This window comes from Rhipicephalus microplus, chromosome X (assembly GCF_043290135.1).
Source record: "Rhipicephalus microplus isolate Deutch F79 chromosome X, USDA_Rmic, whole genome shotgun sequence".
Classification (NCBI taxonomy): domain Eukaryota; kingdom Metazoa; phylum Arthropoda; class Arachnida; order Ixodida; family Ixodidae; genus Rhipicephalus; species Rhipicephalus microplus.
Genome location: NC_134710.1, coordinates 426585452 through 426611511, shown reverse-complemented (window position 1 = coordinate 426611511; position 26060 = coordinate 426585452). Strand labels below are relative to the sequence as shown.

The 26060-nt window shown below is 46.5% G+C and overlaps 1 protein-coding gene across 1 annotated transcript in view; it reads left to right on the top strand.

Annotated features, from left to right (window-relative positions):
• Window positions 1-26060, top strand: part of LOC119160928 (nose resistant to fluoxetine protein 6) — a 119767-nt gene that overhangs the window by 40436 nt on the left and 53271 nt on the right. The window contains exon 3 of the mRNA XM_037413206.2: window positions 19779-20032. Coding sequence (XP_037269103.1) covers window positions 19779-20032 — 254 coding nt within the window. The remainder of the gene's footprint in view (window positions 1-19778; window positions 20033-26060) is intronic.

The following is a 26060-nucleotide window of genomic DNA, read 5'->3' as shown; positions in this document are numbered from 1 at the left end:
AGTCCCCGTGCACTCCACTGAAAAATTGTTGCTTTTTTGACCTCTTCCCTGAAAGACAGTGGCTGGTGGGCAATTATCTACTCAAGAGCCGCCAGTACTGGACTCAGAGCGTCCAGTACTTGAAGTGCACTTCTGGCTGACGTTTTGCGCATGTTGTTTAACACCGTGCGAATGGAAATAATTATGGGTCGTAGAAGTGCAATCACTTGCTTATCCAAGTTCAGCTGCTCCTCTGTTGTCTCAGCTTGCTTTGATGAAGGCGGCTTCTGATGCGGTTCTTCCACAAATTGCGTGCGCGTAAGTGGCGGCCACTCTTCAGTAGAGAGAGATCTACTTGTTTTCTCTCTTCCATTGTCTGCGTTTGCCGTGGTGTACCCTGCAGTGGGCGCCGTTCCCAGATGCGTTGACTTACTTCTTGTAGTTGACTCTGTTCTTCGCGAAGATCTTCGACGGTGACGTCGTCGTCTTTGCCGGACTTTTTCCGCGGCCTCTTTGTGGGTAGAGAATAGTCTAAGAATAGTAAACTCCTTCTTTGTGCGTGGACAGTCTTTGGAAGATGCACTGTGGGCACCTTGACAATTAGGGCACTTTAGTATGGTTGCGTTGCATTTGTCCTCGGTGTGTGGTTCTGAGCATCGAGGGCATACTTCGGAGTTCCTGCACGCTCCCTGCACATGGCCGATCTTCTGGCACTTATGACATCGCATAGGTTTTGGAATAAATGGTCGGACCTGTTGACGAAAGTGGCCAACCTTCACATGGGAGGGGAGACAGTCCCCTTTGAACGTAATTCTCACACAATGTGTGTTACCAACGCGGCTGACATTCACAATGACGTTGTCTTCATTTGCCGGTTTTATTAGCACTGAGAGATCCGAGTTTAGAATTTCAGTGGCGATGTCATAAATGACCCCTGTTGAAGTGGTGTTATCAGCTGGTATTATAGACTTGACATTGATGTTACCCAGTTGCGTTACTTTCTAAAGCGCGTTTAGCGCACGTGGGTTCAGCACATCGATTGCCAAGATGTTCCTTCTTGCGTTTAGACGTACTTCTTTGATCTGATTTGGCGTAATATTCTCGAGATACACAGAGAGCGCTTGCCTGTTCAGCCCGCGAAGACTGTCGGTAGCCTTCAGTGGCACAAACACAGGATAGGGTTGCCATCGCTGAGGGGCAGTTTTCATGGTGGTCGTGCTTGATGCCGAAGATGCATTGACGATCCGTCGTTTAGCCTTGCGGTACAGGACGGGTTGGCAGCCGTCGTCCGAGGACTCGTCGCTTGATGCAGAGTACAGTGTCCTCACTCTCACTAGACGTGTTTCCTCGCTTCCTCGAAGAAGTGCCCGCGGTCGAACCGGACTCGGACGGTGCCCCATGAGGTTGAACATCTATCACCACGATATATGGGGCGATAGACCCCACAACTGCAGCGAAAAATCCAGAAAAGCACAAAGACGAGCAAGGTGTGTTCCGTAAACGAATCACTTCGTCTTCCTCAGTGTGGATAAAAAAAAGCAGCAAGTGATGGGCACGTGGTTTTGTTTTGTTTGTAACTTACTTCTTAAGGTGCTCGCCGACGGGCGAAAATGAGCCTCCGGGATTATAGCCGGCCAATACGAGGCATCTGTCCCTTTTAGTCTTTTATCTGCTCCGGTGCTGACTTTCTCATCCATGCCGAAAAGAACGACACCCAAGAGTGTGTGGACACGACATTACACTTTTCACTTACCAGGCTAGATAATAAAATTATAAAGAGGTTCTGCGAACCGAGCGTTAAAAACTATATTTGCGTGGCTGTGTTGACGCCTTTGTGGCATCACAATAACGTTTAATTGGTTAACGTTTGCTTTACATTCCGTATAAGATACTTTTGCTTTTATAAAAATTTACTGTGCTCAAGGTTACGACGTTAGAGACCTATTGCGTATTTTTCCTGCTTATTTTTTGGTGCGTAACGGGCGCATATTTATTGCCCGAAAATACAGTTTTCCCAATCGATTCACTGAGTGAATATTCACTCAGTCAATCGATTGGAGAAACTAAATAATGTTCTCGCTTCTAGCGAGTAAAGTTGTTGTTAAGATTTTTAACTTGTTTAGCAGGCATCCACTTTCCATTTGGTAATAACATACTCTCCCACGGTATCATCTTATGGGACATAGCTTCGGTAGGATCAGCAACAGTGCCCAGCCCGGAAGCAGCTTTCGTTGTTTGATGGAGAATAATGCTGTCAGAATAACTAGCTCCGTGCAGAAAATTTATCTTTTCGTCTGTGCCTTCGCTTCTCGCTGCATTTTTTTTAAAGGGGCGCATTTGTGTGGTGAAACTACGGAATAATTTCGAGTACCATAGGCATAGCGACAACGGTGGTCTGGTAAGGTCATGTCAACCCCCCCCCCCCCTTCGCCGCAAAGCTTTTGTACTTTGTAGGAATATGTGCACGCACACACGGTCACACACACACGTATGCGTGCAATGATCGCAACAATTTTAGAAATTGTTGAAAGTCTTAGGGCACTCTCAGAAGAAAATCTTAGGTATACGCCCCTGTAGACCATCACGGGTTTATGAACACCCAAGAAAAGTGCAGTACAAGCATGAACATGAGCGGAAGAAGTCAGATGCATGCAGCAGCTGTGGCGTACGCTTTCAATTATGAAAGCTTATGCCATTAGGACTGTTATTGATTTGAGGATTTCGTCTTATAGCATCGGCATAAATTTGATGTACAAATTTTGGAACTAATTTCACTTATGACTGAGAAAATAACTCGTTTTTACAAAACGAGGAATTATCAAAACACTTCGCCAGCAAACTTCAGGAGAGTCTATATTGTTCTTCTATAATTCTTCGAGGTTCACCACTCACTACGATAGTTATAGCGCGAGAACAAAACGACGACACAGAGACAAGAAGGACACGAAAGACACGAGCGCTAACTGACAAAAACCATGTGGCACAAAGAGCAGAGCATGAGTAAGAAAAAAAAACAAAAAAACAAAAACACAGAAAAACGGCACAGAAAAATCTGTAAGAAAACGAAACAGAAAAGTAAAGATAATATAACTACATGCGCGCACCAAAACCTTCGAGGAACCTGAGTTCCTTCTCGGACAGAGCCACGAAGGGCTGCTAATACAAGGCACCTGTTCGCGTTCCATCTGCGCGGCCTCGACAATGACACGGGTGCGCTCATCTTTGTGCTTGTACAGCGTCGTTGTGTCCTTGAAAAGGAGCACACAATTGCACTCAGTGCAGTGCTGAGCAAGAAAACCATCTTTCCCGTTTCTAACATTGTTAGCGTGTTCTCTCAGCGGATCATTCAGACAGCTTCCGGTCGTTCCGACATAACAAGCACCGCATGAAAGGGGGTCCTATAGACAACTTCCCTGGAGAATGGCACATACCTCTTTTTATGTTGAACTTTGCATTCCGTTGATGACTGCGTTTTCAGGGGGTTTGTAGATTTGGAGAGGCTGATTAATTTGAGTGGTGCCGAGAACAGGACTCAAACTCCAACACATTTTTCGATTTTCTTGAGCCTGTGTGATATCTGGTGTTTGTATGGAATCACGGCTATCTTTTCACGTTCTGTATCCGTGTTTCTCGGATTCTGTCGCTGCCTCTGCTCTACCCTATTAGTCCGCAGGATAGTCTCAGCAACGGAAGTGATAAACGCCTCGGGGAAGCCCGAAGCCTTAAGCCGGGAAACTTGAGCTTTGAAGCTCGCAGAGATATTGTGGGCGCACGACCTATTTAAGGCATTCTCAAGACAGCTTCGTGCTATGCCTTGCTTAACTAACTTGCTGTGAGCGGAAGAAAAATAAAGTAGAGATTTCTGCGCACGTGGTTCATAACACCAACAGATGTGCTGTGAGCTAAAAGCCAGTCTTAAATCCAAAAAGCCTAACTTGTCATTCTCGGGCATTTCATGTGTCAACACAAGAGGCTTTAAACAATCCTCGAACACACATATCGTTTGAGTCGCAATCGAGTGGAACATAGAACATGCCATACCAACTAGGCCAAGCTGCCACATTTCTAAGTCACCACTCACGTCCGCTGTGCCCCACCGCGGTGTTCTAGTGGCTCTAACCTACTCGGCTGCTGACCCGCAAGTCGCGGAATCGTATCCCGGCTGCGGCGGCTGCATTTCTGATGGAGGCGGAAATGTTTTAGGCCCGTGTGCTCAGATTTGGGTGCACGTTAAAGAGCCCCAGGTGGTAGAAATTTCCGGAGCCCTCCACTACGGCGTCTCTCATAATCTTATGGTGGTTTCGGGACGTTAAACCCCGCATATTAATCAAATCAACTCACGCCCGCGCATCACCAGAATAAGAAAAAAAAAAAGGCATTAGGCTGATGTTTTTTTTTTTTAGTTTGAACGTTAATACTTCCGTTTTATTGCGTGAGAGCCCACCTATCTTTTCGAGCGCTATTCCTAGGTTAATTTCTTTTGGGGAGTAATCTCAGCTCTTTTTAATCTCAGTAAAGCCTAACACTGCACGACATCCACTAACGGCAATATTTTTTTCACCAGTGAAATAAAGTTATTCAGTCTGCAATAAGCACGAGTTAACTGAACGTCACCCTGCTATAGGCCCACTCGGAGACCACCAGGTTACACATGATGAGTGATCTGGTCCTAGGCCCTAATGACGTTCTATAATTTTTCTCGAAGAAAATTTTCAAGTAAAATTTCGAAGGGGATCAAGTTTTGTCATCAATTGCCTGTAACAAACTCCCTTTGTCTTTTTTTATCTTTTAGCATTAGTATGATGAATTGTAATTCGCTAACGCCTTCTAAAGTAGTACCGAATGCTAGCCACAGATCATTATTTTTGTCCCTTCGGTTTCCTGTATGGCAGCCCTGTCTTCCGAATCGCCTGCCTTGGTGGTATATGGGTTTTACGGTGCTTGGATGCTCACCTGAAAGTCGCGCGTTCGGTCCTGGCTGCGGCGGTCGCATTTGGATGGAGGAGAAATTCTGTAGGCCCGTGTTCTCTGCAATGTCAGCGTTCATTAAGAGCACCAAATGACCGAATTTACCACGGCGTGCCTAATAGTCATATTGTGCTTTTGGGACGTACAACGCTAGATATTTATATCACGTCTTACAAAGGAGAGTTTCCGAGTACATGTTCTTCGTACGAATCAAAATGCGTACGTAAAAAAGATGCAGTGTTGCCTCACATATTGTTAGACCCTAGGCCAATCTGTGTTAAGAGCATTTGTCTTGGGCAACTCTTCGCCCGTATTCGTAAAAAAGCACATTTGCAAAATTTTCAAATTTTCACGTCTACACATACACACTCACACACAAACGCGTGTGTTTCTATATGTGCGTATAGACGAAGATGCCTTTGCATGTGGGCGGTTGCACGTGAAATAAGCACTGAAAAAAAAATTCTGGCTCATCAACTGACGCTGCGTTTATCATTCATTATCGAGGTCAGCCAGCCGATTGAAATGACCACATGTGAACTGAAAGCTTCGTGAGGCGGACTTTTTGTCCGCTGTATTGGTTTTGCATTAGAGCTGTATATGACTAGCCCATTGTGAATATACGAGGCTGCCGTATAGGGGAGACCCGCTCAAGTTTGCCCGCCGACGCCAGCGCTTGCCTTTCCCCTGCCAGAAAAAGCGCACAACAGTAGCGTGTAGCGACCCTTCCGCTCCCTTTGCTTCCACGCATTTGCGAAGCGCGCGCTGCACGTGAAATGTCCCTGCAATGCAAGATGCAATGCATTGCTGAAGACGACTCAGCAATGCAAGATGAAGAGAACTCTGTTTTGCTCGATGTCTATGACACGCTTTCAAGTGATTTAGAATCGCTAGAGACGCCAGTGATGCAATTACATTTGCCGCTGGAGATGCGAAGGTCCCGTTTGAGTAGACGTGACCACGACAACTACGGAAAAAAAAGAAAAAAAATGCATTAGCTGTTGATGCACGTCCATTGGCAGACACAGTGAGCTAGTTGTTACTGAGTGTTCTGGGGCAGCCCGAACAACATGGTGAATTTAGTGACCAAGATAAAATGCTTTTATAGCAATGTGCTCTTCCCCTGCAGAGTAGACACACGCAAAAAAGTTTCTCTGAAAGCTGGGCGCTCATCATGTTGGTACGCACGCTGTTTGTGAACTCGAAGTAACCGCGATGAGAACGGTGATAATGCAAGGAAAGACACGCGAGATAGATGTAAATTTTAGTTGTGGGTCAGTAAGAAGCCCCAAAGAGACGATTTATTTTTGAAGTGCTGTGTATATATCCCACGATAACTTGGGTTGGCGCTAGTAAATTGAGGTATCCCAACTAATAGCAGTCACAGCGCAAGAAACGCTTAACCTAATGCACGAGAAGTGGCCTGACCCATGTATCCAGTAACAAACATAGTGCATAGTACACACAGCAAACCAAATAAAACAGGTATACAATTATGAACGTACAGAAAGTTGTATTCACCTGTAACTCCACGTCGTAAACAGCGTCGTCTTTCACTTGCGAAACACACTTCGCTCTGACGAGGACGGCGTCGTCTGCTACAACTTCCTTCGCATCGGCTACATGGCTGAGCAGACGCTGCCCTTTTACCAAGTTGCTGCCACGAAAAAAATCCTCAATTGCGGTGATCCTATTAAACGCGGAGAGAAGCGTATACATCATAACCGTGCGCGACGCGAAACTCTCAAAAACACGTGCAGAACGCGTGCAAAGCAATGCGTTTTCAAGGCAGGTTGAAGGGGACAGCGGAAGGGTCAACACTCGAGTAACCAGTTTTCACCCCGCATTGACTGACAGCGCCAGGCTCTGCAGTGCCTCCCTCGGCGTGGGTCTCCCCTATTGGGTGAATTAGTTGATGGGACTGCGACCTTCACAGTGATTGCGACCACTAGTGAGTGAGTGAGTGAGTGAGCGAGTCGAACGAGCGAGTGAAATAAACTTGTTCAGTCTGCAGTAAGCACGAGTTATCTGAACCGTCACCTGGCTACACCCACTCAGGGACCACCAGGTTACACATGATGAGAGATATGGTCCTGGGCGTTAATGAGCTTCTATAGTTCTTCTTGAAGGAATTTTTTAAAGTGGAATTTCGAAGGTAATCAGAAGCCTTCTTTTTTTAGGTAATTCACCTCTATAACATTTTTTTTTTTCATTTCTCTCAGCTTCTTGCTTCGTTCGGTTCTCTCATAACTATACACGTTTATCGCAGTCCCTCCGCGTTGTTTGCTGTCGCTTCCATGATGGCGTTTGACAAGAGTGTGCGAGACAGGGCCTCGACAAGTGGTCCGCGAAATGTCTGTCGAGTGCTCGCACCACTTCCATAACACGGCTGATAAGCCGCGTGAGTGATTTGCGGACCCCACCGTTCCATTGGGAAGGACCATAGATACCAAGGGTAGACGAACGGGTAAGCTGGAATCGCGTTTTTTTTTTCGTGGATTGAGAAAAAGAGAGGAAGTATAGGGCGATGGACTTGTTTGCTCGCTTACGTGCTCGCGTGCATGTGCTTATTCGGAGCAAGGGTGGAGAGGTCGGCCCGCAGTCGGATATATATATATATATATATATATATATATATATATATATATATATATATATATATATATATATATATATATATATATATATATATATATATATATATATATTGTAGCGATGCTGACGCCTACAGGTTAAAAAAAACAAGCGTCTTTATTAGGGCGAACTTGTGCCCACGATTCTAAAAACTATGGTCGTCAAATTCGAGTAGCCGAGTGGCACAGATCTGACTAACTTCCTCTTCCTCGTTGTTGAACGTCCGAACGCGTGGCGCATGCCAGCCGAGCCGGGTCTTGCTGGTGCTGGTGACGATGATTGTGGCGGGCTACTTGAATGTGGCGAACCTGTCGCAGCATTGCCCCCCTCCTCAGACGCATCGTCCCGATGCTTAAGACAGTGAAAAGATACACGCGCACTCTCACTCGTTGTTCGACGATCTGTCATGATAGGGCTTCATGCGGACTACGTGGACCACTTCCGTGGGATTGCGGCGTCTTGAACTCACGTGTCCAGCAGACCTAACTTCATAAGTGACGTTGCTGATACGGTTGAGTACTTCATAAGGGCCGAAGTATCGGCAAAGAAGCTTTTCAGAGAGTCCGCGGCGGCGCACTGGTATCCATATCCACACTTTGTCACCGGGATGATAAAGTGTGTCACTGCGTCGCTTGTTGTAGCGACTAGAATCGACGTGCTGTTGGTGGCGTATTCGGTATCTTGCCATTTGCCGTGCTTCTTCGGCTCTTTGCAAGAAGTCATCTAAGTCAGGTGGATAGCTGCTTTCGTCCTGTAGTGGTAACATGGCATCCAGCGGGGTGGTCACTCTTCGGCCGAATACTAGTTCGAAAGGGGCAACGTGGGTTGTTTCTTGAACGGCTGTATTATATGCGAATGTTACGTAGGGTAATATTTCGTCCCACTGTTTATGTTCAACATCAACATACATTGATAGCATGTCGGTCAGAGTTCTGTTGAGGCGTTCGGTTAAGCCATTTGACTGAGGGTGATACGCCGTTGTTCTTCTGTGATCGGTATTTGTCATGCGCATCAGGCATTGCATTAGGTCTGCAGTAAATGCGGTGCCCCGATCCGTAATAACGACGATTGGCGCACCATGTCTGAGCACTATGTTGTTCACAAAGAACTTGGCGACTTCGGCAGCTGTCGCACTGTATAGAGAGTCAGTTTCAGCATAACGGGTGAGATAGTCTGTGGCTACGACTATCCATTTCTTGCCTGCACGCGATGTCGGCAAAGGTCCTAGGAAGTCCATGCCGACTTGTTGGAATGGGGCATCTGGAGGGTCTATTGGCTGGAGAAGGCCGGCTGGTTTTACGGGTGGAGTTTTGCGCCGTTGACATTGACGACAAGTTTTCACGTAGCGCTGCACTGATGCGAGCAACTTAGGCCAATAGTATTTCAGGCGAATCCTGGCGAATGTTCGGCTCACACCCATGTGTCCAGATGTTGGCTCGTCGTGGCATGCGTGCAGAATTTCCTCTCGCATGGCTGTGGGCACGACTAGTAAAAACGTTTCGCCATTAGGTTCGAAGTTCCTCCTGTAAAGGACACTTCCTCGAAGGCAGAACGCGGAGAGCCCTCTGGAGAATATGCGAGGGACTTGAACGTCGAGACCCTGCAGGTGTTGTATAAGTGCCAGCAAATCCGGGTCATCTCGTTGTAGTTGAGCGATTTTGGATGTGTCGACAACGCCTAGAAACGGGAAGTCGTCCTCTTCAGGTACACTTGGATCGACGGGAGAGCGTGACAGGCAGTCGGCATCGCTGTGTTTCCTTCCCGATTTGTACACGACCGTAATATCATACTCCTGCAGCCTAAGGCTCCATCTTGCTAGTCGACCTGACGGGTCCTTGAGATTTGCCAGCCAGCATAGAGCATGGTGGTCACTGACAGCTCTGAACGGTCTACCATAAAGGTAGGGTCGAAACTTGTTTATGGCCCAGATGACTGCGAGGCACTCTTTTTCAGTTGCAGAGTAGTTTGCCTCAGCTTTTGATAGTTTGCGGCTGGCATAGGCTAACACTTTCTCTTGACCATTTTGCCACTGGACAAGGATGGCGCCGAGGCCGACATTGCTGGCATCGGTATGGACTTCTGTGTCGGCTGTCTCATCAAAATGGGCAAGTATTGGTGAACCCTGTAGTCGTTTCCTTAATTCGTCAAAAGCTTTCTGTTGTTCGCTTTCCCACGTGAAGGGCACATCGTCTTTTGTCAGTTTTGTAAGAGGTTCCGCAATCTTTGAGAAGTTTTCCACAAATCGTCTATAATAGGCACATAAACCCAAAAATCGACGCACTGACTTTTTGTCTCTGGGTGTAGGGAACCTCTGAACAGCAGCTGTCTTTTCGGGATCGGGACGAACACCCTCGGAACTAATGACATGTCCAAGGAATCGCAGCTCTTCGAAGCCGAAGTGGCATTTTTCGGGTTTGATCGTCAATTTCGCTGACCGGATGGCTTCCAATACTGTGCGTAGTCGCTCTAGATGTTTGTCGAACGTTGCAGAGAATACCACCACGTCATCCAAATACACTAGGCATGACTGCCATTTCAATCCGGCGAGGACAGTGTCCATCATTTGCTGGAACGTCGCTGGTGCGGAACAGAGGCCGAATGGAAGCGCTTTGAATTCGTAGAGGCCATCTGGTGTTACGAATGCCGTTTTTTCACGGTCCCGCTCGTCGACCTCTATTTGCCAATATCCGCTTTTCAGATCTAAGGAGGAGAAAAACTGCGGATCGCAACCGATCTAGTGTATCGTCGATACGTGGCAAGGGGTAGACATCTCGTTTAGTTACACTGTTCAGTTTTCTGTAGTCGACGCAGAATCTAAGTGTGTTGTCTTTCTTCTTAACGAGCACTACGGGAGACGCCCATGGACTATTCGAAGGCTGGATGACATCATCAGAAAGCATCTCCTCCACTTGCTTCTTGATAATTTCCCGTTCTTTCTGTGACACCCGATATGGATGCTGGCATATAGGCCTCGTGTCGTCTTGCGTTATAATTCTGTGTTTCGTGATGGACGTGCGCTGGACCTTCGAGGTACTTGAAAAGCAATCAGAGAATTCTTTTACCAAGGCGTAAATCTGTTTCTTCTGACTGTCCGGAAGGCTCTGATTGACGGTCACGGATGTGTCGATGTTGCAGGCCACTGGTCGAGTGGTTGATGTCGTTAAGCTGCATAGTTCGGTCGCCATACAGAAGTCGTGTAAATAGGCGATAGCCGTGCCTTGAGCGATGTGTTGAAGCTCATTGGAGAAATTTGTGAGTAGGACATCTGCACGGCCTTTTGTCAACTGAACAAGACCTCTAGCTACGCAGACACCTTTGTTCAAAAACAGTCCTACATTTGTATCCGCTATGCCTTCGCGGTTGTACAATGCATCATTTTCTACGAGCACCATTATACTGCAGCGTGGCGGCACAGTTACGTCATCATGAACAACGCGTAGAGCAGTTAGGCGTCGTTCCTCAGATTCCTCCACAGGTATAGCTCGTTCAGTCGAAAACGACACGCTGGACCTACGCAGGTTAATTACGGCGCCATTAGCTCGCAAAAAATCCATTCCTATAATGAGTTCTCTTGAACATTCTGGCAGCACAATGAAATCGGCCACGTAAATAAAGCCCCGTATTTCAAGTCTTGCAGTGCATCTGCCAAGGGGCGTAATAATGTGACCGACTGCCGTGCGTATCTGCGATCCACTCCACCGTGTCACAACTTTGTTTAGCTTTTTCACCATCTTGTGACTTATCACTGAATAATCAGCACCGGCGTCGACTAAGGCATTCAGCTCCCATCCTTCCATTCTCAACCGCAAATCTGAAGTAACGTTTTCGTTGCTGCACCCATCTACCGGAAATACACCGTCATCACCCTCAAACCAAATTGGAGGATCTTTGTAACTGACGTTATCAGCGGCCTCACCTCCACAGGTCGCTTGCTTCAGTTTTCCGGGTGTGGACTTGGAGAGCGATGACCAGGCAGCCTTGAAGGTGTACGTGGGCTGGATGACCGGTAGCGCATAGGCGATGGTGACCGTGACCGGTGTTGGCGTAGAGTTGGCGAGTTCTGGCGCGTCGACAAATACTCCTCAATCTCCGCTGGTCGTTCGCCGTTTCGGGGGCACGGTGCATATGACGGGAAGCCTCTTAATCCAGCCTGTCGGTAAGGACAGAATCTGTACAGATGACCCGCTTCCCCACAATGAAAACACAGAGGCCTGCGCTCGTGATCACGCCAGACGTCATTTTTCCTGGGCCTACGCTCCACATAGTGATGTGTGCTACGTGCTCCTGGGGGCAGATAGGTAGCTGTCGGTTCCCGTGGACGAGGTGCGCTGCGTGCCGCAGGTGGGAGAGGAGTCGTTGCCATCGCAACTGCTGCATTGCTGTGTACCGTGGGTTGTCTGACAACCTCAGAGTATGTTCGGATAGGTCGAACCGGCTGCAGCTCACGCTCTGGCTCTCGTATCACCTGCCTCAGTTCGTCACGAACAACGTCCGTAACAGATAGTGCAGTTGAAGTCTGGAGCATATGCAGTCTGCTCAGTTCTTCTCTGATAACTGATCTAATTAGCTCTCGCAGGGCTTCAACGTCGTTTCGCACGCCTCCGGGAAATACCTGTGCAGATGCGCAGTTAAGATTCCGGTTGTACTGCCGAGCCCGCTGTTCCAGTGTTCTTTCGATGGCCGTCGCTTCCGAGTAAAACTCAGCAACCGTGCTCGGAGGGTTGCGGACGAGAACGGCGAACAGCTCTTGCTTCACTCCGCGCATTAGATGGCGCACCTTCTTATCCTCAGCCATGTTGTAATCCGCACGCTTGAACAGGCGGACCATGTCCTCAATGTACATAGCAGCACTCTCGTTTGTTAGCTGGTTTCTCGATTGAAGAGCTGCCTCCGCCTTTTCTTTCCTGTCTATGTTCGCGAACGTAGCCACCGCTTGTCGTCGAAATACCTCCCAGGTAGACAACGAGGTTTCATGGTTCTCAAACCATGTCTTCGCGAAGTCTTCCAGGGCGAAGTATACGCGACGGAGCTTCTCTCTTTCGTCCCATCCATTCAAGGTCGCTACTCTCTCGAACAGGTCCAACCAATCTTCAACATCCTCGTACGAGTCGCCGTGGAAAACTGGCGGCTGGTGCGGTTGGCTAATGAACACTTGTGCCGGTGTTACCTGGCTAGTCATAGTGGTGGCATCCATCGTTTGAATTCCCCTTGGTATGAAGTGAAGAGGACCGAACTCAGGTGAGTCACCTCGAAGACGGCGACTTGCCCTCTGGTGTACAGGAGTCACTTCCACGGGGTTGATACGCTGGTCGTCGGGGCTACGCTGTCTTGAGCTCGTGGGGCTTCGATTCATGCCCAGCACCTCCACCAGAAATGTAGCGATGCTGACGCCGACAGGTTAAAAAAAACAAGCGTCTTTATTAGGGCGAACTTGTGCCCACGATTCTAAAAACTATGGTCGTCAAATTCGAGTAGCCGAGTGGCACAGATCTGACTAACTTCCTCTTCCTCGTTGTTGAACGTCCGAACGCGTGGCGCATGCCAGCCGAGCCGGGTCTTGCTGGTGCTGGTGACGATGATTGTGGCGGGCTACTTGAATGTGGCGAACCTGTCGCAGCAATATATATATATACGGTAGAAAAAGCACAAGTTTTACTAACGTTTCGGCAGGTGGGCCTGCCGAAACGTTTGTCGACCTCTTTTTCTACCTCATTTTTCACCGTATCCATTGAATTTCACCCCAGCATATATATATATATATATATATATATATATATATATATATATATATATATATATATAGATAGATAGATAGATAGATAGATAGATAGATAGATAGATAGATAGATAGATAGATAGATAGATAGATAGATAGATAGATAGATAGATAGATAGATAGATAGATAGATAGATAGATAGATATAAAACGACGAGGTAGAATAGTCGAAGCAGCCAACGGATGAGCATGACGTAAATACCAGTGCGTTCGCAGAGTCACGCCGCGGGCGAGCTCCTTTAGGACTCGCTTGCTGGATTCCGTGCCGACTGGTTGTGCCCTCGCGATCTCCGGCGTCAGCGTAGCTCTGGCCGACTGGGCTCGCCCTACGTCATCTCCTGATGCCGACGACCTTCGACGACAGTGTAGCTCTGACCGACTGGACTTGCTCTATGCCATCTACTGACGCCGACAAGAGCTCTCGCAAGTGGTGCTCCGTGCTCGGACTCCTGTGACCGTGTTTCCATCTTTCCTATCTCTCCTATCCCCTCGGTTTGTTCTCGCTCCCTCTGGCTTGTACTACTCTTTGCCGCAAAATTAATTGTTAAGTTGGGTTCAGTCATTCATTGGTTGATATGTGGGGTTTAACGTCCCAGAACCACCATATGATTATGAGAAACGCCGTAGTGGAGGGCTCCGGAAATTTCGACCACCTGCAGTTCTTTAACGTGCACCCGAATCTGAGCACACGGGGATACAACATTTCCGCCTCCACCGGAAATGCAGCCGCCGAAGCTGGGATTCGAACCCGCGACCTGCGGGTCAGCAGTCGAGTACCTTAGCCACTAGACCACAGCGGTGGGGCTGTGTTCAGTCATGCAATCATACATTTGGGGACGTTAGATTTAGCACGCAAGCGGGCTAAACCTGATCATTCTTTTTAGAACTTTTAAGCACGCACCTAAAATCGACCTTTGTTGAAAGAAATGACATCCTGTACCTACAGAAAAAAGGGGTCAATCCTGCTTAGCGCCAGGTTTGAGCAACTTATATTTAGCCAAGCTCGACAGAGACCTGCGTGTCCGTCTCAGTGAGACAAAAGTTGTTAAAATCTTTAGACTTGTTGATGATTTTTTAGTATTTGTTAATTGTTTATCGGATGACTTCGACGCAGAGTGTTCTAATGTTTTTACTGTCATGCGCGAGTGCCTTTGTCCACTAGAAGTTACATTCGAGGTTTCCGTGCAGGGAAGCATTAGGCTTTTGGATGTTAATTCTACGTTCATTGATGACCTGTCATGCTGGTGGTACAGCCCCAGGGCAAATAAACCACTGTTATTGTATCACCCAGCCCATTCAAAATTAGTTAAGAGAGGGATTGTCAAAACGGGTTTCACAAATGCACTTAAAAAATCATGTGTTCACTGTGCCATCGAAGCGTTCAACAAACAGGCTGTGCTTCTTCAGGATGCCGGTTATATCCCAGACAGATTTTGGTGACAGTCGCTGAAGGTATATTGAATGAAGTTCGAAACGATAGTAACCCTGAGAAGAGGCAAGAAACTTGTGAGCGAGAGAAAAAACGAACGGCATTGATGTCTTATATCCACCGGTTGTCGCACAACGTAATGAAAATTGCATGGCGTAGTGAAACTGATGTTGTTTTCCCAGCGCCTAATAAGCTTATCAGTCTTTGCATACAGTCAAAACCCAACTGCGAAGTAAAACACAGAAATACGTTTGTCGAATGCGTGACATCCGGCATCTACACCACTCCCTCGACTTGTGCGAAATGGTACGTAGGGCAGTCAGGGAGATGCATCAATGATAGGTTGCGTGAGCACAAAAATTAAGTTGAAAGAATCGCTGTTGATGGTTTTCTCGCGCAACATTGTAAACCGCATATTGGGATTCCTTATCTTTGAAAACACCAGAATAATAGCTATAAGCGAATGTGAAATGACTCGTCATATAATAAATAGAAGCTGAGCAGATTGCCGCACTTGGCTATATGTGCGTCAGCCAGCCGTCGATAGCACTGCCAGAAAAAGAGTTAACGTATCTACGCAAGACATGACATTATCAGTGTGTAAATGTACGACTGTACTTATATTTTTATGTTGTTCCTTTATTCACACGCTCACATGAGTGTGACTCAACAGACAAGTGCATAAATGTTCTCTGGTTTTTGAGAATAAACTATGTTGAAAGTCAGTGCTCTGTCTGTCTCCGTTAGCCCTAATTTCTTCCTGTTGTTTATGTGCGCTACAAGGAAACTTACTGATGGTGTACATATATAGAGAAGAAACTGGGCATGCGTAGAATGGTGCAGTTAACAACCACTGTGATACAATGTCAACAAAGCTATTGTCACTTGTTGACGGAGCGGGAAACCAGTACACAGCTTTATTCATGATGTGCGGGGTTTAACGTCCCAAAACCACCATATGATTATGAGAGGCGCCGTATAGTGGAGGGCTCCGGAAATTTTGACCACCTGGGGTTCTTTAGCGTGGTACACAGCTTGAAAATAAATGATTGAGATACGCAATCTTTTTTTTTTTTGCAATAGCGTAACTGACGGTGAACTTACACACCTACAGTCTAACATACTTTTGTGATAGGCTTCAATTATCGCACGGGTGACCGGCGAGTGTGCTTGCTCATATTATCTCACAACACTCAAAAGAGGGGCACGCAGCCGCAGTCACGGCAATGAATTCTGAGGTGTCATCGAACCACATTGTGCGCATTATTTAATGCTCTCTAAAACGGTTATTCAAGGACCTTGCAGTTCGACCTATGTATTTTTTACCGATTGATTGATTTGTGGGGTTTAACGTCCCAAAACCATGATATGACCGCAGGATAGCGGAACAAGATACACGACACCAATAGCACAATGAGCAAATCACATTCGGTGTTTCACAGAGCATGCTAATCTATTTGCAGCTGGATAATTCAACAGCTTACAAAGCCTTAATAGCTTTTCCGGAGCGGAAAAGGCAACAGTGACACTTGAGTGTCGCCTTTTTTTTTTCTTTTGGTAATATGAAGAGACTGAACTGCCAATCTGAGGTATGCCACTGGAAATTGTGGGGTATGGAATAGCACGTGTAATGAAGGTCGAAACAATATCGAATCAACGGGTCGACTCGATGAATGCATGAGGTTGCTATCGGACGCTTTCTATCGCCGCATTCCTCCTTAGTGACGGAACTCACGTTGTCGCTTTACGTGCAGATACTACAGTGTAGCCGCTGGAGCTGTCGCTGTTGTTGCCATCGCGTATCATATAACAAACCCTTTTCAACTTTATTGACACAGCCCGGCAGCCAAGCACAATCATTTTTACTGAATTTTACCACAACACCATCCGATGGAAGATGAACAACCTACATTTGGTAAATATAAAAGGAGTTCTAGGACTTGTTATTATTTCTCCTTTCCTTTTTTTTCTTTTTGCTTTTTTATGACGGAGTTTGTGGGGAGGATTGTGCGAATATAAAAAGGGGTGATCGCTAACACGCATGTTATGTCAACAACTTTTTAAATAAAAGAATCAGGAGCCCTGATGTTCAGGAAAAATTGGTGCAAGCGAAGCTTCGAGCGTGCATACGTACACGTAGGCCAACTTCTTTCTTTCCTCCTTCCTTTCTTTCTTTCTTTCTTTCTCACTGAGTGAGCAATGCTCCCTCCCAACTTTTTTTCTTACTCCATCCTGGGAACAGGACCTTCACCCCCGTGCTTAGCAGCGCAACTGCTACCAGATACAACAAACTATAAATATGGTCACGCGTTCATGTCCAGTCAACATTGAAAAGCGGACTTGATTTTGACGAGTCATCTCAATAAAAGCAGAGAGTTTTCTGTAGATACAAGAAACTGCGGCACTATGGTGCCTATGGAAGCAGGAACGCATGGCGTTTCAGCGAGCATGACATTGATGAGTAGTACACAGATTTGTCTAGTCTTCGTACTTCCGGCTTCGTTTGGCTGCACGTTGCTTAAAGTTGCTTTTTCACGAAATGGCAATCAGCTTAAGTTCAGCAGTTGCACTTCACCACCTTAACCTTTTATGCTCTCCGCTTCAAATCGGATCACGAAGTTCACAATGGTTCGTTCTTTTATTCGAAGCAAAACCATAATAGAGCAATAAACAGAGCCATAAGTGCGTTTGAACCTCGCAAGCACGAAGATTGGGCAAATCCATGTACTACTCATCATTGCCATGGTCGCTGAACGATCGCAGCGCCAGAGTCCCCTCTAGTTAATTTTAGAAAATTTTACAAATAAAAGACCAAAATGCGATATCAGAAACGGAAAATGGCGCATACACATAAGCATGTGACCGGTACGTGTGACTTCTAGGACCGCATTTTAGTGCGCTCACCAGATTCTTCGCGTACTATGCCACCGCTAACAGCAAAATCTCTAACTCATAACAAGGCTCAATTCAACTCCGGCCTCCACCCAGCCTACATCGACGTGCAGCTTCGCTTTCCTATCGCCTTTGGCAAGGAGTTGCTTTCACGGAAGCATATACCTCGATAACCGGAATGACTGACAGTGCGGCATGCGATGTTTGCGGTACCGATGAAAATATCGAACACCTGCTGTGCCCGTGTCCTTGATTTGCCTCAGAGAGACAAGTCCTTGCCAACGAATTGCGGCGACTGGATGATAGGCCACTTTCTGTGCAAGTGCTATTACAGCCCCACCCACATCCCTCGACAGCCCACAATGCAGTCAAAGGCCTCTTGTGTTTTTTGAGGACGACGGGTTTGTGTAAACCCCTCTGACTTGTGGTGGAATTCTGCACACTGCTATGAATTTACTGTCTGTCTCTTCCTTTTATTTTCCTTCTGTTCCCTCTCTCTCATCTTTCTTGTCCCCTTCCTTATCCCCAAGTGCAGGGTAGCTAACCGGATGTCTTTCTGGTTAGCTTCCCTGCCTTCTCTCTTTGTCTGCTTCTTTCCTTCCTTCATAACAAGCTTCGTTCGAAAATATGCTAAGTAGTGCTCAGCAACAAGGAAAACTGGCAAGCTTGGAGCGAGCCTTTTACGACTTTCTTCGTTTTAAATGCCCGCGAAGTTACTAGCGTACTTATAGGGCCCCTAAACCACCCCGAGTTTAAAGGTGAGGCAGTATCTTTCTTGCCTTTACAACGCTTTCTATCTCCTCCTCGCCACTTATTTCTTCACAAAACACGTGAAATGTCAGCACTAAGCGTTGAGATAGTAAGGATCTTGTGTTTTTTGACTACATGTTTCTGTCTGCACTTGCGTAGTCGCAAACCCAGAAAAATCGCAGAATATCCACGGAGGAAATGATGATGAGTGGGGCGAAGCGTCCCTCCGTCTGTCCGTGCGTTCATGCGTCAGATCGCGTTCGAAAATGCACACGGCGTGAGGGTAACACCGACGAGACGCGAGCCAAAGAAGCCGAGCGCAAGCGTTTTCAACGCGCACACCGCTCTGCTTCGTCCATGCCTAACCAACGATCCGCCACGTACCATGACTATCCAGGATACTGGGAGAGGCACTCGTTCTCCGCAGCCAATCGGAGAGTAGTTGCACTTCGGCAGAGTAGCGGCAGAGTAACGCCATCTAAGAAATGAGACGAGAAATGGTCATCCATATCTTTTGCTTTTTTTTGTTCTCTTCTTCTCTCGGTTACGCGTGACGTGTGACAAGGTTAGACTAAGAGGAGCTTCACCCCTAAAATGAAGCGAAATTGGTTCATCACGCACTATAGTAATGCGAGTCACGGCAGAACGGGTATGCGACTGCATGGAAAAACAGGGTAGACGACATATTAGAGCGAGTATATTTCGTATATCGACCAATGGAGAACTTATTTCATCCTGACGTCATGTGAACAGACTGCTGGTGTTACGAGAAGACGTGAAACGCGCCTATTTGTGTTTGCAGAGGAGATTTAGGGGCCGTTTAGCCACGTGAAAGCGAGTGTCTCTCCGTAAAATCTCAGCTCAGGCAGCCAGGATTTTCCCTTTTTTGTTGTTGTGATATAGAGTGGCCCTTACGGCATGATACTTTGCGTGTACATGCCTATTGGACGAATGTCGTAGTTACTATGTAGTTTAATATAATAAATGAAGCAGTGTCTTCTAAAATCTGTTAACATGTATCCAGCGGTCATATCCGGTCGTGCTAATGTAGCGCAGAGGTGCTTGCAGCAGGTGACTGGAGGGTTCTGATGGCAACCCTTGTCATCTCTATTTGTACTTGCAAGCACCTATATGCACGTCCTTTAGCGTTCGTTAATCTATTTTACGTGTGTAGAATAGATCCGGCCCCCTACAAAGAAAAAAAAAAGAACGAAATCTGGTTTTAAATGTTGCGAACGGATCGGCTGGTATCGGTTGTTCTGCCACAGAGCATAGTGCTGTGTACAGAAAACCGCTTTACAAAACAACAACTGCGCACTTCGTTAACGTAAGTGTGGCGACTGTACGCAGTGACGGACGCTCAGGCCAAGCTGCCAGTGTCGGTGATGGGAGGCACGTTCAGCTTCCTGGCGTCCTTCGACGACTGCCTGAACGTGCCGCCGACCAATGCGACGGACAGTGTCGTGCTGCGGGCGCTCAACATCAGCACGCTTCATCCGAGCTACTGCTCGTTCAAGATCAGTGTCGGCCTGCCCGATAATCACACGGAACACCATGCCGACGAGTCGCCAAAGACTGGTCTCATGGGCATGATGGACAAACAGGTAAATGTCACACAAAGTGCCCCTTTTATTGCTATTTTAATTATTGCAGTGACTCTGTATGCACCCTGGCAAATGATGTTCCCTGTACGTCGCCATAATCCTCTCTGACCTGTTGCTAGTATACGTGACCCCCTCCCCCCCCCCCCCACCAATATGCGCTGTCGAGACTGGGATGTCGGACAAGAGATTCTTGAAATGAAGGAGGGTGAAGAGCGGGGTTAAGCGACACAGTTACTGTCTCTCGGGCGAGGACACCCCGACCGTGACACTTGGGGGACAAGGGGGGAAAAGGTTCGGGAAGAATTCGAGAGGAGTGAGAGGGATGGGTGTTGGGGGGGGGGGGGGTAGTATATAACAAAGGACTGGCAGCTCACCCGCACACACACGCAGAAATTGAAGTTCCTCACCGTCAGGTTGAGTCGGCGTGATCTAGAGGCGGTCGGCCAGCTGCGCAACGTTGATGAAGTTGAGCATGGCGCACAGAGCAGAGAGCTCATGATGGGCCGACCCTACCGGGTGGAGAACGTCATCCACTGTAGTACTGCCGTGCAACAGTTCAAAAAGAAGGTGATCCTTCTGTCCCTTAAGAAAGTCTCTAGGAAAATACTTGTAGCGTTCGAGTGCCCTCTTTCTAGACAGAGAGAGAAAGGAGCAGGTGTTTTTATTCATTGTTATTTAATACCACATGCGTTTAATGAAGCCTACATATTCATGTGTTGACTTCATACATACATACATACATACATACATACATACATACATACATACATACATACATACATACATACATACATACATACATACATACATACATACATACATACATACATACATACATACATACATACATATATACACACATACATACATACATACATACATACATACGTACATACATACGTACATACATACATACATACATACATACATACATACATACATACATACATACATACATACATACATACATACATACATACATACATACATATGTGTCATTGTCATTTCAACAGTCTTTAAGCACGGAAAACTCATACAAATGAACGCATCACACGCACCTCAAGGAATCAGTTAACATAATTCAAGTACAGTTGCAATGCAAACTTGAGACCGTAAAATTTGGATAAGGAAATTACATGAATGTGTTCATTACCCTCCTTACGGGTCACATTTACTTATATAGAAGGCACCCTTTTGTTTGAACGCTCAGAGAGGACACAGAAAAACACTTACTAGCAACTGAAATTTTATTTCGAAGCGAACACTAATAAATGCATCACACGCATGTATGTCATTCCTAACCTTCCCCTGTCACCATCAACAACGTGATAAACCAAAATAACCGCTCCCATAATTGATGGCACACAACCAGAAACCCGGAAACAAACACGTGTAGCCCCCCCCCCCCCCAAAAAAAAAACAAAAAAGAAATTGTAAAAAATGCACTGGGTACGTCCAAAAAGCAAATTCCACTTCTGTTAGTAGAACAGACGCTTGACTGACGCAACTGTCACCTCCTTTCCTAACTCTATACGCTTTTATTATTTCCCTCGTCGTCCGCTTCTTGTGCCTTTCAATTATTCATGTGTCGGAAAATTTCGGTTGGCAGGTGCTCTCCTTGCAGTGCATGGCTAAGTGTGAGTAAGGGGCTCTCTTTTGTGAACTCTCATGATCACGAAGGTGCACATTCAGGCACCGACCAGTCTGACCGACGTATTCCTTTCCACATGTGAAAGCAGTTCCGTATACAACGTCTTTTTTGCACACAACGTACCTCCTGCCATGTTTTATGCTACATTCTCCAGTTTCTTTCTTTTTGGCTAGCCTTTCTACTGCTGGGCAAATCTTCGATAATTTGTTTTCAGCTGAAAAAACAAGCCGCACGCCGTAACTTAATGCTACTTTTTTTAACCGATGTGAAATGTTGTGCAGATATGGGATGACCATTGTCCGCTCTTCTTCACCTTCAACTTGTCTCACCAACAAATGCGGAATTTGCTTTTTTGGACGTAACATAACCCAGTGCATTTTCTTTTTTACGTTGTCTTGTTTTCTTTTCTTAGTGTTTTTTTTTTTTTGGGGGGGGGGCTTTACACGTGTTACTTTCGCGTTATATGCCATCGATTATGGGAGTGGTTATTTTGGTATATCACGTTGTTGATGATGACAGGAGGAGGTTCGGAATTACGTACATGCTGTTATGCATATATTAGTGTTCGCTTCGAAATAAAATTTCAGGTGCTAGTAAGTGCTCGTCTGTGTCCTCTCTGAGTGTGTGTATCTTTTAGCGCTTGTTTCATTATGATTCTTCATCAATTCCTCTTTTTTTTTCATTGATCCTTTATGTCGCCTGCTGTCAACAGCACATGCGACTGCAAACAAAAAAAAAACACAGTTACATCTGCACTGCAAGCACAGCCACAGTTTCGGTAAACTGCCGAATCACTCACATCATTCGACAGCCTGCCTCGTAAGAGGAAAGAATTGTCGCCCGCGATCAGTGTGGAACGACTGCAAAGGAATGCGGAAGCGGGCGCTACTCAAACACCGGAGACGCTCAAACAGTGTCAGGGTTGTTTAAACGTTGCGGTGGAAGCTCAGCGTTTGTCGTATGTAAACTTCGGGTATATTGTTCCGCAACCTGAGCTCTTGATGTGAAATTTGATGGTGTGACTCTATACCGTGCAATCAATAGAAGACTCGGCAATTGGCTTTGTTTCCAGTGGTTAGTTAACAGCTTTAAAATAGCACAATGAAGGACACAAACAAGTGTGGAGGAAACACAGTGCTGTGGTCTTTCAATGTTGTCTTAATCGTAGTTCCTTACCCTATTTTCGATAGGTTCAATTACTTCAAAATGACATTTCGCACTTCAATCATACAGTTTACGCTCTTTGCGGCTGTTAAAATCAATTTGTCTCACTTACAGCCGACGCGTACCAGTAGTGTTTGTCCCCATCATACGCTCGATGAGGCTCTTAGTTTTGGTTGCTTGTTTGTAACCTTGCTTACTTCGTTTGTTTATCGTTTTCAAAGGTGTGTGATAAAAGAAATTGGCAGCGAACCTAAGCAGGTATTGTACAGGAGCATGTATTAAAAACGTCCGTAGAACACCTTTGATGTCATTCATTCTTTACACAGCTTTGCTCTCGTGAAGCCCACGGTTGATTGTGGTGCAGTTTCTAATAGCCAGTTCGGGTCCACGCAGCGTACCCTTGGTTACTACTATTTGCCTAATACACGTCTTTACATCACCTAATGGCGCCACCGATCCAGCTGCTCACGTTTACACCTCCGGTAACTTGTTAATTCTTAAATTGTAGGAAATGTTCTGACTGAAGAAAATCTTCTAAATACCGAGAAAACGCCAAACTTACACGCTCAAAGGATCTAGCTTGGATTAGGTCAGTTTGAGTAGAGGCATGGTTTTGGACTGTGCTGTCCATTTTACTAGCTTCACATTTCTTCGCGTTGATCAAGAGTACAGGGAAAAGTTCATCAACTTCGCTTTTGTTCTATGAACGCAATCTGTTTATTGGATTTCCCATTTTTTAACCAACTTGGCATTAATTTTCAGGCTGAAAAACAGTGTTTTGGGAGCATCAAGATATGAGTAAAAAACGCTTGTAAGATTATGATCTTGGACACCCTGAGAACGCTTTGCGTGCGCAAAGCAGTGCAATAATAATATTGAAAGGCGGGTACTTGGCTTTTGTGACCCGCCTCCACCTTGGTCCTTGTGAGTGTTCGTGTCACGCTCTCAAAAGTTTCAGTATACAGTGTAAGAGGTGAATGTAAACATTTGACAGAAGTCTGTCTGGTTGGGTATGAAACTGGGAGATGATATAGGCTCCAACCAAAAGTTTTTAAGAGACCCGACGTTTCCGAACCAACTTGGTTCCTTTTTCAGGAGTGACTGCGTAGGCTACGTAGCAGCAGCGTCTTCAAAGCACTCGAGGGGTGGCTAATGACCCATCTCTCTGTCTCTCTCTCGTTTTGCAGTGGAGCGCAGTCCGTGTTTGTACACGGAGGGAAGGGTTCCGAGAAAGCGGTTGATGTTGTGGGCTGTTCCCTGAATGTGCCACGACACGAGTAACAACCTTCTCCTCCAGTTCGGCTCGCTTTCGAGGATGGCCGTCGCTTCGAAATTTATCGTGTGGTCCAATGTCTCCGCATGTTCGGCGATTGCGCTGCGCTCTTTGTAGAACTGCCATCCTCGAAAGCGAGCCGAACTGGAGGAGAAGGTTGTTACTCGTGTCGTGGCACATTCAGGGAACAGCCCACAACATCAACCGCTCTCTCGGAACCCTTCCCCCAGTGTACAAACACGGACAGCGCTCCACGGCAAAACGAGAGAGAGAGAGAGAGAGACAAAGAGAGGGGTCATTAGCCACCCCTCGAGTGCTCTGAAGACGCTGCTGCTACGTAGCCTACGCAGTCACCCCTGAAGAAGGAACCAAGTCGTTTCCGAAACGTCGGGTCTCTTAAAAACTTTTGGTTGGAGCCTATATCATCTCCCAGTGGAAGAGGTGCATCCACGGCGACAGTCCCATGCATAGCGTCTCATGGAGTGTGCTGCCTACGGGACAAGCGTTTGCCCTATATATACACGATATGACGACAGGACACAGGATGGCAAGGTGCTGGGGTATGGTTGAATCCCGGCTGCGGCGGCTGCATTTCCGATGGAGGCGGAAATGTTGTAGGCCCGTGTGCTCAGATTTGGGTGCACGTTAAAGAACCCCAGGTGGTCTAAATTTCCGGAGCCCTCCACTACGGCGTCTCTCATAATCATATCGTGGTTTTGGGACGTTAAACCCCACAAATCAATCAATCAATGGGGTATGGTTGACACGCGCGTTTTCTCCGTCGTATTCAGCGTCCATCTACGAGGAGATATGTATACCGCAAACTGTGCAGTGTTAATAAATAATAAAGTTTCAAGTTTCAAGTCATTGTGATAATCTCATGTTAGGACGCCCGATGGCAAAGTACGCTTGTACCACGCACTATTACTGCAATATTTCATGTTGTCTTGTGAAGCAAGTGTACAGGATGTGTGTGTTTTTAAAGCATGAAAGTTATTTTCACTGCATGTCAAAGCAGAGGAAGTAATTTTCGCAATTTTCTAAAATAGACGCGTGGCCGTGTGGCAGAACACTCACTTGCCTCGCAAACTACCCGGGTGGGATCCTCACTGAGACCCGGACTTTTTATTACTTATTTCCTTTGTATGTTTTTCCATTTTTCGGTCACGCACAAGATGGTAATTTTTCGCTCACAACCAATGACGGGGACGCCCGAATTTCTCCGAAACGAGCTCTTTAATGATATCGCCTTTAATATCTGGTATATCGATGGTCCACCGGGAGACGCCATCTGCCACCCAAAGCTGGCGATACAACGCTTACATTTCCCTGCGTGATCAACATCTGTACTTTGAGGTCGATTATTACATGCGCAATCATTTTTTTCGACGCCCATGATGTCAAGAAAAAACGTAAAAGCAAAAGCATACCCTTCATAAAAACGTTCACTGTTGCAATCTGCCTGTGAAAAATCCTCACATCGCAGTTCCATATCTTTCCTGTCGTTTGGTAGCGCACCTAGCTGCCTTGCAAAGCTAGCGCACACATATGTCACTGAATTGTCAACTGTTTAGACACAGCAGTAAGTTGTAATTTTCATGCATTGAGCGAAGATAGATGTCATTTCCTCGGGCATGGTCACTGTAGTGGGGAGCAAGCAGCAAGCCGATGGCGTCTCTCGCGTAATCGCCTTGAAGGGGGAGGGAGTCACAATCTTGCGGCTGGTTCCATTATAGAGTAACATAGTAAACGTTTACTATGTTACTCTATGGTTCCATATCAGCAACGCATGGTTCTTTTTCTCGCCCTGCGATAACGCAAAAAGAGACCGTGATTGCTCTCGCGGCTGCTTGAACGCGCTTCCTGGAAGCGCAGCAGCCGCCGGAGCGCGCAGGCCACGCATCACCGTGTTCCCGTTCATAAAAATTAACACTGTACAT